This window comes from Ctenopharyngodon idella, chromosome 20 (genome assembly GCF_019924925.1).
Source record: "Ctenopharyngodon idella isolate HZGC_01 chromosome 20, HZGC01, whole genome shotgun sequence".
In the NCBI taxonomy this organism is placed as follows: domain Eukaryota; kingdom Metazoa; phylum Chordata; class Actinopteri; order Cypriniformes; family Xenocyprididae; genus Ctenopharyngodon; species Ctenopharyngodon idella.
The window spans coordinates 10542607-10555834 of record NC_067239.1 but is presented as its reverse complement, the minus strand read 5'-3'; the positions used below and the strand labels follow the sequence as shown (position 1 = coordinate 10555834).

General features: G+C 37.6%; 1 protein-coding gene across 21 annotated transcripts in view; it reads right to left on the bottom strand.

Annotated features, from left to right (window-relative positions):
* Positions 1-13228, bottom strand: part of nrxn3b (neurexin 3b) — a 375053-nt gene that overhangs the window by 145228 nt on the left and 216597 nt on the right. The window contains exon 1 of one of the 21 annotated variants that reach the window (XM_051875972.1): positions 9593-10389. The exons of 18 other annotated variants lie outside the window; for them this stretch is intronic. In XM_051875972.1, the coding sequence (XP_051731932.1) occupies positions 9593-9827 (235 nt within the window). In that variant the 5' untranslated portion in view covers positions 9828-10389. Of the gene's footprint in view, positions 1-9592; positions 10390-13228 lie in introns of those variants that run through there. 2 more of the 21 variants (XM_051875969.1, XM_051875970.1) reach the window with 2 other exon arrangements.

The window sequence follows — 13228 nt, the reverse complement described above, 5'->3', positions numbered from 1 at the left end:
GTATGTGTGCTCTGTCTCCCAATGAGAAATCCAAATCATGGAGTTTGTTTATTTTTAACTGCCCTTCCAGTTTAATACAAAGCAGCTTGTTTCTGCATATTTTCAGCCCTACAAAGGCAATATAATAACAAGATATAATAGAAAATATTCCCGAAACCAAAAGGTAAAAAATTAAAAATGTTATTAAAAAAAAGCATGGGTTATACCAGCTGAACTCACTGATACAAGTGGCTAGAATTACGAGAATTCAGAAAATCTATTGCAATTTCCTTTATTATTATTATTTTTTTTTATTACTAAAAATATCATAAAAAACAAAAACATCCTTAAAGATGCTGCAAAAAACAAAAGTCTTTAGTCTATGGTTTTTAGCCTATGTCTTGTAGCTTTGAATACATCTACATGCTACCATATTCTAAAAGACAAAATTTACCTTTAGTAAAAAAAATAAAAAAATAAAAAAAATAAATAAATATATATATATATATATATATATATATATATATTTACAGTGCTCAGCGTAAATGAGTACACCCCCTTTGAAAAGTAACATTTTAAACAATATCTCAATGAACACAAATACAATTTCCAAAATGTTGACAAGACTAAGTTTTATATAACATCTGTTTAACTTATAACATGAAAGTAAGGTTAATAATATAATTTAAAGAACAAATTTTTTTGTTTTAATCAAATTAGGGTGATGCAAAAATGAGTACACCACACTGAAAGTCTCTGGAGCAAAGCTAAATTTTAGACTACAAATGTCTAATTTAGCAAGAATTCAACCACAGGTGAGTCTAATTATTCATTACACAGATGTCCAGCAGACAGTTGACTATAAAATGGTGTTAAAACCCCTTCCCATTTCATGCTGTCAGCAATGGCACCACATGGAAGAGAAATGTCACAAGACCTGAGAAAGAGAATAATTTCTTTACACCAGAAAGGTGAAGGCTACAAGAAGATCAGCAAAGCTTTACTTATCAGTCAAAATACTGTAGCAAAAGTGGTACAAAAATTTTAAAAAGATGGAACTGCAACCATCTCACAGAGACGTCAAGGTCGTCCACGGAAGTTAACACCTCGACAGGAGCGTCTTCTGATGAGAAGCGTTGAAGAAAATCAGCATGCAAGTTCACTGCAGTTATCTAAAGAAGTAGAAAGCCAAACTGAGGTGACTATTTCCTGTGACACAATACGGCGTACACTGCAGAGGAATGGAATGCATGGGTGCCGTCCACAAAAGAAGCCTTTCCTAAAGCCCAGGCACAAAAAAGCCCGCCTAGAGTTTGCCAGGGCCCATGCTGACAAAGATGAAGACTACTGGGACTCTATACTCTGGAGTGATGAGACCAAGATAAATGTTTTTGGAACTGATGGCTTTAAAACTGTATGGCATTGCAAAGGTGAGGAATACAAAGAACAATGCATGGTGCCTACAGTGAAACATGGTGGTGGCAGTGTCGTTATGTGGTGCTGCATGAGTGCTGCTGGTGTCGGGGAGCTGAATTTTATTGATGGCATCATGAATTCACAGATGTACTGCTCTATACTGAAAGAGAAGATGCTACCATCACTTGGTCGTCGTGCACTTTTCCAACATGACAATGATCCTAAACACACATCTAAGGCCACTCTTGGATTTCTGAAGAAGAACAGGGTGAAAGTGATTCAGTGGCTCCTGATCTGAACCCAATCGAACACCTATGGGGAATTTTAAAGAGACAAGTTGAGCATCACTCTCCATCCATCATCCAGTCTCTAAAAGAGGTTATTCTTGAAGAATGGAAAAAGATAGATGTTGCAAAATGTCGCCAACTTGTTCATTCCATGCCTAGAAGACTTGGTGCTATCATTAAACATCATGGAGGCCATACAAAGTACAAGATGTAGTAGTTTTTGTTGTGGGGTGTACTCATTTTTGCATCACCCTAATTTGAGTAAAACTGAAAAATGTGTAATTTAAGTTATATTATTAACCTTACTTTCATGTTATAAGTTAAACAGATGTTATATTAAACTTAGTCTTGTCAACATTTTGGAAATTGTTTTTGTGTTCATTGAGATATTGTTTAAAATGTTACTTTTCAAAGGGGGTGTGCTCATTTACGCTGAGCACTGTATATATATATATATATATATATATATATATATATATATATATATACACAGTATCTCACAAAAGTGAGTACACCCCTCACATTTCAGCAACCATTTTATTATATGTTCTCAAGGGACAATACTATAGAAATGAAAATTGGATATACTATAGTAGATATACTTTGTGCAGCTTGTATAGCAGTACATATTTACTGTCCTCTGAAAATAACTTAACATACAGCCATTATTGTTTAAATAACTGCCAACAAAAGTGAATACACCCTAAGCAAACATGTCAAAACTGTGTCCAAAATGTCAATATTTTGTGTGAGCACCATTGTTATTTAGCACTGCCTTAATCCTCCTGGGCATGGAATTCACCAGAGCTGCACAGGTTGTTGCTGGGATCCTCTTCCACTTCTCCATAATGACATCACGGAGCTGCTGGATGTTAGACACATGGCGCTTCTCCACCTTCCGCTTGAGGATGCCCCACAGGTGCTCAATAGGGTTCAGGTCTGGAGACATACTTGGCCACTCCATCACCTTCACCTTCAGCGTCCTCAGCAAGGCAGTTGTCATCTTGGTGGTGTGTTTGGGGTCATTATCATGCTGTTCAGCCCAGTTTCTGAAGGGAGGGCATCATGTTCTGCTTCAGAATGTCACAGTACATGTTGGAATCCATGTTTCCTTCAACGAAGCAGAGCTCCCCAGTACCAGCAGCACTCATGCAGCCCCAGACCATGATGCTACCACCACCATGCTTGACTGTAGGGTCTCAACTTCTTTGATTCAACTTCTTTGGCCTGTTCCGAATGGAACCCATCTTGGAAAACCTCTCTCTATGACCCTGGCCACTGTGCTGTAACTCAGTTTCATAGTGTTACTGATCTACTTATAGCCTAGGCCATCCTTGTGGAGAGCAACAATTCTAATTCTCAAATCCTCAGAGAGTTCTTTGCCATGAGGTGCCATGTTGAAAATCCAGTGATCAGTATGAGAGAATTGTACTCCAAATTTTAACTGCTCTAATACAAGATCCACACATTTGTATGGTCCTATCAAGCCAGCCTGGTCTCATTGTTAATACGTAGGTATTAATACGTAACTTTCAAAAGACACAAAACGTACATTTTTGTACGTTTAGAAAGGTGCTAAAATGTACAATATTGACGTAATTATGGCACTAAAATGTAAAAATACTTACATTTTCACAGCGAAAAAACGTAAAATAGTTACGAATCTTTCATGTCATAAAGATATATGTATAATTTCCATTTTATCATTTTGTAGATAAATGTAAGATCCCTAAACCCCATTCGAACCTGAACATACCCATTTTATACAGAGTGTTAAAAGAATAAAACATAATGGATAGAAATGTGTAGGAAAATGACAATTTTAGTAAAAAGATAACATTAAAACGATATTTTGAGCCGCTAATCCTACACCTACCCCTAAACCTACCCATAACCATTTCTTAAAACTCTGTACTGTTATAAATAAAAGAATAACAGACAAACAAGCATAATAACAATAATTTATTTATTGCAAAAATGTCAAAAGTGGTACCAAAAGTAGTTCAGATGATGATGAGTTCCAGTCGCAGTCCTCTCTAGCGGTAATAGTTTTTTATAGCGTACAGAGCAGAATTTAACTTATTAATCCATGAAAATATGATGAATCCGGCTTCTCTCCGTGAAGGCACGCACTCATTTCAAATGTCAATCCACTGAAACACGGCAAGTCGCAATCTGTGACGAAGCAGGTGAGAACCAATAAGCGCTTGATATCAGTGCCTAAACCATGTCGTAATGCTTCTCGAGGGGGGCGCTACTTTCAAATTTGAATCATAACGAGCGCGAGCTTTGACTGTGACGGTAGCTGCTGCTGAGAATGAAAATGAAGATTGATGGATAAAGGGCTGAATTCGGATCTGTTCCTTACAAACATATGGATTCTAAAGATATGGAGTACAGCAAACAAATACAATTTATGTGATTTGTGAATTTATGTTGTGCTTTGGTGTATCTTATGGTTGTATTGTCAGTCACTGCATAGGAGAAAACACCTTCTGTGTTGCACAGCAAACAAACTAAATATTACAAAATGGTTAAACAATTAGAGAAATTTTATTCATAAGGTTTCAAAGTGTAGTCTTGTTTTACATTATGTAATCCTCCGAAACGAGTTTGCAGCACAAGTCACGAACAGAAATGTTATTTTCATATTAAGTAGATGAATAAACTGCATTCAATAAGTTTGACTAAAAACATGTATTGATATGACAATTGAATACAACAGATTTAAAACATTAATGCCACGATTTTAATATTAATATATGGGAATTCATATAGGCTACATTCACACTTTACATTACATGATTTACATTTTATTGCTATTAATACGTAAGTATTTTTATGTTTTAGTGCTATAAATATGTCAAGGTTGTACATTTTTGTGTGTATGAAAATGTAAGTAAATGTACGTGTGGTAGAACCACACTTTACGTAAAAATACACACGTATTCTCATGAGATCATGTTGATTAAGCAGACAAAAACATGAACATGATGATTAGGACATGTGGCTTTGCATGGTTAAACAACATACAACTGTTATCACTTAGGGTGTACTCACTTTTGTTGCCAGCTATTTTGACAATAATGGCTGTATGTTAAGTTATTTTTTATGTAAGCAGCACATTGACTACTCTAAAATTTCCATTAAAAGTTTCATTTCTATAGTATTGTCCCTTGAGAAGATATACTAAAATGGTTGCTGAAATGTGAGGGGTGTACTCACTTTTGTGAGATACTGTATATATATATATATATATATATATATATATATATATATGTGTGTGTATGTATATATATATATATATATATATAAAATGTGATTTCTTGTCTGGGAAAACAAATTAAAATTATATTGCATTGCAGTTTTTTGAGCACTCAAATGCTCAAATCAGATTGCCCCTCACTCTAATAACACCTGTCTATGACTAGCGAGAAGCATAAGTATCTAAAGTCTATTGGCTGAAGGCATTATAAAAAAAAAAAGAACAATCCTTTTGATATGCCCTAGCTAGGCTTTTTTTTAATAGGAAATACATCAACCCAGAAAAGAAAACAAAGTGTTTTTAATGGGGTCTTTAAAGAGGACCTATTATGCAAAATTCACTTTTATAAGGTGTTTGATCATAGATGTGTAACGGATATTCAGTTATGTGTCATTTAGTTTCATTTTCATGGACTTTTAGTTTGTTCATGTTTTCTATTGTTTAGTTTTCCTGCCACTCTTTACTTGTCATGGTTAAAGATGATTAGTTATTTCAGTTCAGCTGTGTATCATTAATTAACCTTATTTGCCTTAGTACTTAAGTACTTTGTGTTTTCAGCAAACATTGTCTGGTCTCGTCTATGAATGTTGCCTTCTGTTATATTACCTTGTGGAGTATTATTAAAGACTGTGTTTATCTTCAAACTTCATCATTGTGTGTTGCATCATGCAACCGTGCATGACAAGATGTGTGTCCACAGTGTGTGTAAACAACCAGCCTATAATGGTAAAAATCCAACCACTCCTTTTATATAGAATATATAATATTTGACATACAGTAACCTTGTGTGTATTTGACAGTTTAACTGCAATAAGACATGTAAGAGAAATCAGTTTAATAGGACGTGCCGTCTGACAGTCAGCTTTAAGTTTCAGTGCTTCGGCTCTGTGCGCTCAGAAAACCATATATCAGAAGTTTAAACTGTTATGGCTTTAAAATTCATGCAAATAATTAACTTTTATGATGACGAAGATATGCAGTGTCACGTGAGCATAGCCACAATAGAGATGGTAATCAAAACCAAACAGATGTTTTGTTAGTTTTTGCCAGAGTATAAGAGGCACAAGTTGTACAGGCTTCACCCTCTTCTGGAAACAGCAGCTCATTTGCATTTAAAGATACATGTCTCAAAACAGCATGTTTTTTAACTCATAAATTGGTATTTACAACATAGTATTATAAATGATCTGTGGGATATTTTGAGCTGAAACTTTCTGGGGTAATTCTGGGGACATTCTGGGGACACCTGAGACTTATATTACATCTTGCAAAAAGGGGCATAATAGGTCCCCTTTAATACAAAATACAGTATATTTTCTTGAGATGCAAAACTGTAAGACCAGTAAGAGCTGTTTTTAGAAAATATAATATTTAATTCTTTAATTGACTTAAATTGCCACACACACACACACACACACACACACATATATATATATATATATATATATATAGTATATATATATATATATATATATGCTATTTATTTTGTTTTGTAAGCACAAACTAAAGTCTATGCATAACTCACAAAAATTTGCTGGACTTATGCTTAAAGTATAGGTTGAGAAAAATAGACAACTCAAGATATAATGTGTAATTTCACTACTAAGCTGATTTATCTTTAACAGGTATGTTTATATTTTCTTTACTGAAAAACAGAGACAAATTTTAATGTATTTATTATGTATTTTTGCACTGTCTACATAGAAGCTGTGCTCTTTAGAGAGGTATACTTTGTATCTTTTCAAAGGTAGCGAGTGACAGAACGGCCAGTGACTCTCTATCTCTCTCTTTGTGTGTGTATGTGTTTATGTGTAGTGGGTCTGTCTCCTGACAGTGTCTTTTTCATTTTCAACCCTGGCAGAGCTCAGCATCCCATCCCAGAGGACAGAGGAGGTCTTCAAACAGGGAAGTGAAAGAGGAAGAGAGAAAGAACTGTTTCCTTTCTTCAATCCCAATCACTGTTGCTTCACTGAATTTCAGTTAACTCCAACACAGCTGAGTAGTCTAAGCCTCCATTCTTCAAAACACACGTACACAAAGACTACAGTATCTCACAAAAGTGAGCACACTCCTCACATTTCAGCAACTATTTTAGTATATCTTCTCAAGAGACAATACTATGAATGAAACTTGTTTATATTTTAGAGTAGTCAATGTGCTGCTTTTATAGCAGTATAGATTTACTGTCTTGTGAATATAACTTAACATACAGCCATTATTGTCTAAATAACCGGCAACAAAAATTAGTACACCCTAAGTGATAACAGCTCTACGTCTTTTAACCATGCAAAGCCACGTCCTATTCATCATGTTCATGTTTTTGTCTACTTGATAGGACCATACAAATTTGCATATCTTGTATTAGAGCAGATAAAATTTTGTATTTGAGTACAATCCTCTCATACTGACCACTGGATGTTCAACATGGCACCTCATGGCAAAGAACTCTCTGAGGATTTGAGAATTAGAATTGTTGCTCTCCATAAAGATGGCCTAGGCTATAAGAAGATTGGTAACACCCTGAAAATGAGTTACAGCACAGTGGCCAGAGGTTTTCCAAGACGGGTTCCACTCGGAACAGGCCTCACAAGGGTCGATCAAAGTAATTGAGTCCTCGTGCTGTGCGTCAGGTGCAGAAGCTGCCTTCAAAAAAAAACAGACGCATGAGTGCTGCCAGCATTGCTTTAGAGGTTGCAGAAGCGGAAGGTCAGCTTGTCAGTGCTCAGACCATATACCACACAACGCAACAAGTCGGTTTGCATGGCCATCGTCCCAGAAGGAAGCCTCTTCTGAAGCTGGCTCACAAGAAAGCCCGCCAACAGTTTGCTGAAGACAACCTGTCCAAGAGCATGAATTACTGGAACAATGTCCTGTGGTCTGATGAGACTAAGATAACTTGTTTGGCTCAGATGGTGTCCAGCATGTGTGGCAACGGAAGGTGGAGAAGCACCATGTGTCTAACATCCAGCAGCTACATTATGTCATTATGGAGGAGTGGAAGAGGATCCCAGCAACAACCTGTGCAGCTCTGGTGAATTCCATGCCCCAGAGGATTAAGGCAGTGCTAGATAACAATGGTGCTCACACAAAATATTGACACTTTTGACACAGTTTTGACATGTTCACTTAGGGTGTATTCACTTTTGTTGCCAGTTATTTAGACAATAATGGCTGTATGTTAAGTTATTTTCAGAGGACAGTAAATCTATACTGCTATACAAGCTGCACATTGACTACTCTAAAGTATATCCAATTTTCATTGCTATAGTATTGTCCCTTGAGAATATATAATAAAATGGTTGCTGAAATGTGAGGGGTGTACTCAGACACTGTATCTTTACCAAGGTTTAGAGTTTTGCATATCACAGTCATTTTGTGTTTTATAAACAATTTCTAATGAATTTTGAATTTCTTTTTTATGGTTTTGGTTTGTTTCAGAAAGAGATTTGTCATTAAGTGTTTAGTTTTTTATTTTATGTACACATAATTATATCAGTTCAGCTGCATGGTTTTTATGTGATATGTGACAATACTTTATCTTATCCCAGCTTAATACGCAGAGTCACTAGTAGGCACACAAGTCAAAGAGAATAAATAACTTAAAAAAAAAAAAAACACCACATTGTTTTTATTGCACCAGAGTGCTAACGATTTTTTTGGAAAAATAAGCCTAATTCACTTATAGTTGCATTTGCATATTAAACCGGGATACAAGGATGTTAGGATGTTTTTCAACCACTGCTATTTGTTTTCTTCTATTTTTTAAATTCAATTATTAGTTATTTCAGTTTCCAATGATAACCTAATGATGTGCAATGTGTTCTTCCCTCATCACCCTGAAACCATGTCTGCACATGACCAGATGACACAGGACACATCTACAAGGATTTCAGACAGAGTGTCACAGATTCGTCTGTTGACTTTCAAGAAGTTTGGCCACCGGGGCCATCTGAATGTGTGAGGGGGGCTCATTAAGTCAAAAAGATGAGGGAAATGCTTAAAAACTAAAAAAAAAAGTCCACAAGACACCCAGATCAAGGCAACTTAGAAACACTTCCGTAAAACACATACAATTATGCAGAGATAATGTTGTATCTGTTTGGGCAACGGAAATCAGAATCCACACACATACAGATGGAGGGAGAAGGAAAGGGACAGAGGGGTAGAATCTCATTAGGTCTGGAATGTGTGAGTGTGTGAGCGGTGACGACCTGACAGAATCAGATTAGTGATGCACACACTCTCTCCTCCTGTCACCCCCATCTGCTGTAGCACTGCCGATAGGAGTAGAGGGGAAGAAAAAAAAAAAAAAAAAAAAACTCTCTGAACTACGTAAATGGAGTCAAGCTCAATGACCAGTGCCATTTGCACTTTAATTATAAATTTATGCACACCTGGATGCACTGACACTCGAAAACATTCACACTCTCACAAGATATATACAAACAAGGAAACCTTAAAGTTCTTTACCAAGTAAACTGATTAGCCAGCAAAGCTAATTGTTCAGGATTATGCACACTTGAAATTTCTGCACTGAATGTAAAAGAAATGACGGAAAGCAGCAATTTTCTCAGTATTCAGTTTCTGTAACTTTAGTCAGCTGACTGAAACATCTCTAAGCAGGTGGACAAATGTAGAAACTCACCATGGCCACCTCGTAGGGGGGCGGGGGAGCGGTATATGGCAACGGGTGGCGGGTGATGCCGGGCTCCTGCCGGGTGATGGTGGTGCTGGGTCTCAGAATGTGAGAACGTGGAGGATGAGAGGACGATGGTGTTATCAGGGTTTGAGCCCCATGCTGTGCCAAACACGCACCCTACAGCCAGGGGCAGCACGCGAGCAAGCCACAGGGAGTATCGGGTCTCAGAGTGGGGGCGCATGGTTATCGCCCCCTCCTTGCTGCAGGAGTGGACAGCTTTCAGCAGGCGAAATGGAAAGAGAAACAGGTGAGCAGGACCTGATGTCCGTTAAGATCCCATGGTAGGGAACGCAAGCACTCTCTTTGTTGAAAATCCAAAGCAAAATCCTCTTTTTCCGCTGTTGAAGAAATGGGGGCCCTTAGAGAGTTTGCAAAAATAGTTATTCCTCAGTTCCAGCAGATGTTATTTATCAGCTGCTCCTATGAGAGGCAGAATCAGAGCACTGTGTATCCCTGGTTGACCCAGCTCACCTCTGGAGCAGAAAGAGCGATGCAGGGAGTCAACGGGTGGTGACCGGCAACCTGCGCCACTGCTTTGGAGCATCTGTTTCACGACCACACACTCCGAATGGTGCTGCCCTTCTTCTCCCCAAATGAGGCAAAGAGGCGCTCTCTCCACCGCTGTGTCTGCTCACACAGCTAATGAACCAAAAGTCTTGCCTGAGATCCGAGCCCCCCCTCCAACACTCACTGAGAAAGAAGGACAAACAGAACAGAGACTCTCTAGCAGAGAGGATGGAGACAGAAGCTGACAGAGAAGAGAGAGAAGAGAGAGAAAGGAGCGAAGGGGGATGGATGGGGGAGGCTTGACTCAGGTGAAAGTAAGCGGAGACGATGGGATGGATGTGGAAAAGGAGGCGGGAGTTGCTCAGATGTGGGCCAGCCCTATGCAAATCGCTCCACAGCACTGAGCAAATCAGGAGGGCTGGCTGCCTCTGCAGAGGAGTGAGCTGCCTTCGAGTCACGAGGAGGAGAGAACGCGCGAGAGAGGGAGCTGCAAACGACAGCGGGAGGAAGCCAGCGAGCGAGAAGAATGTGAGAGCGAGGAATAGAGTGCAAGGAAAGTGAGAGAACCCGGGTGAAAGCGAGAGATGCCTTTCAGGCAGTGATAGAATCAGATTTCTTGCAGCAGGTTGGTGATAAGGATGTCATCTGAGCTGGGAGATCTGCTACATGTTTCGGATGGGGCTGAAAGCCCACTGTGATGGTGAGAGAGATTCATAATACATATAATGTTTCACCAATCTTGAGATTATACAAACAGATGCAAACAAATGTTGTGGATTTAGCAGAAGATGCTGTTTTCAGGTCATATAGGTATCATTATATTTATGAGTTGAGAAACAACTCATTTAGTCAGTTTAGAAGCTGACAGGCTTGTACGATCAAACTACATTTCCACTATATTTCATCACATCATTCCTGGTGACAAGAATGATAAAGAATGATAAAATACACAGATAAAGCATTAATCCACACCTAAAGTGCATGTTTTGCTTTTCTTGCAGCACCATGAAAATGCTGTGCATGTCAGTAAGGGGAAAAGAGAAAAATTGAGAAAAAATTAAATATTAAATCGCCTGATACATCCATTTTTATGACAAAAATAACTTGAACACATAGTAACACAAAAAATAACATCCCTATAAATGTTTTCAGTTTTCATGTGAGAAAAAAAAAAAAAAAAAAAGACATAATATAATTATATTTTTTCCTAGACTAGTGATTCCCGATCAGTGAAACAGGTTCAAATGGGATATTTGGAAAAATTTTGATTTTGCTTTATTACACCTTTACATCTGTTACCTGTCAAACATAACTTTTCATTAAAACAAGTAAACATTACAGTATATTCATTCATGGGTAATATTTCATACTTGCCGATCTTTTATGGAATTAAAATGGCACCATACAGAGACTACAAATGGATTTACATCCTTTGCATTAAATCCAATGTAGATTTCATCAAGAAATAAATTTGCTGTTATATATAGAAACAAAGTTTCTGTATGATTGCTCCCATAACTGTTAAAACTTAAGAAATAAAACAATTTCTTATTAAAATGAGTGCTCAGATTTTCCAATGCACCAAAGTATTCATTAATGGTATTCAAACAATTGTGGAATCATGGAAAAAAAGTTGAATACATATATATATATATATATATATATATATATATTTTTTTTTTTTCTAGAGATATGGGTTTTGACTAGTTTGTGCCAAATTTGGTGGTATATATTCCCACTATATACATATTGTAAAACATTTGATTTGATTATGAGTTGAACATGTGATGAACAATTATTACTTCCACCCCAATAATTTGTTACTTCCTAACAATGCACAATCCATGGACACAGACAATTACCCCCACCATTCACTAAAACAGACTTTTCCATGGGAAAACCATATGAATGTGGATTTTACCAAAACAAATTGTGTAAAATTTACTAAACCGAAAACATATCTAACTCATAATTTCAATCTGTCACCTCCCACACTCTAAACATCGATGAACATCCTCTATTTGGCGGCTCGTCACGAGAGATTTGAGCCTCTTTTCGGTGTGTGTGATGGAGATCAGACTTGTTTACTCATTGTGCTCATGTAACATGAGCAACAGAACTGGAGAGGAAATGAATGCAGCCCAGAGCTCCACGGAGAGTCCAGATGAGGTCACAGTGACCCGTCACTCGAAAACAAGAATCCGCTTACAACAACACAAAAACCGGGTGTGTCTTTAACCTAATCTCATCTCAAATAGCTTTCTTATTTTGTTCATGCAAAATTTAGCCAAAGCTCTACATAACACCCTTGGCATATTTTTGGCTTGCAAACTGATAGACCTCTCAGTATAACCTTGATTGATTTAAATTACTTGAACTAATTTATTCATAATTATCACTTATAAATTGGAATGTCTTTGGTCTGTTAAACTCTGATTTTAAAATGAATTTGAGACCAAATTCCATAAAACACCTGCAAACACTGTCAGGTATTCACTAATTGATTAAAAACATCTGAGGCACATGATTACTCACTGCCCAACCATTTAAATGGTCCTCGTGCTCCCAAACCTTCTTCATAATTCACCTTCAGCAGTCTGGTAATGAGAAATTCATTTTGTTCACAGGAGGGAAGGATGTGGTCTGCCTTAATGAGACTGACACTGCAGGTTTGCTCCAGACCTGTTTCACTACTGTTTCACGGGTACTTTAGACCAACACAGCATTACATGACATCAACATTACATCTTATTTTTTCCCCTTTTCTCTTATTCTCATATCACTTCTATCTCCTTTCCTTATGCTTCTCCTCTCATTCTCTACTTATCGCCCCTCTCCGATTCTCTCTCCCTCACGCCTCTCTTCTCTTCACATCCCATCATGTCTCTTGTCTCCTCTCCACACATATCTCATGTAATCATATCTATCTTTTACTAACCTGTCTGTATACCTCACCTCTCCTCTCTCATTTCCCTCCTCACTTCTCTCCCCTTCTCTCCTCATTCTTCTACTCGCCTCATATCTCTCCTCATGTCCTCTCGTCTCCTTACCCCTTGCATCTCACCTCTCCTTCTC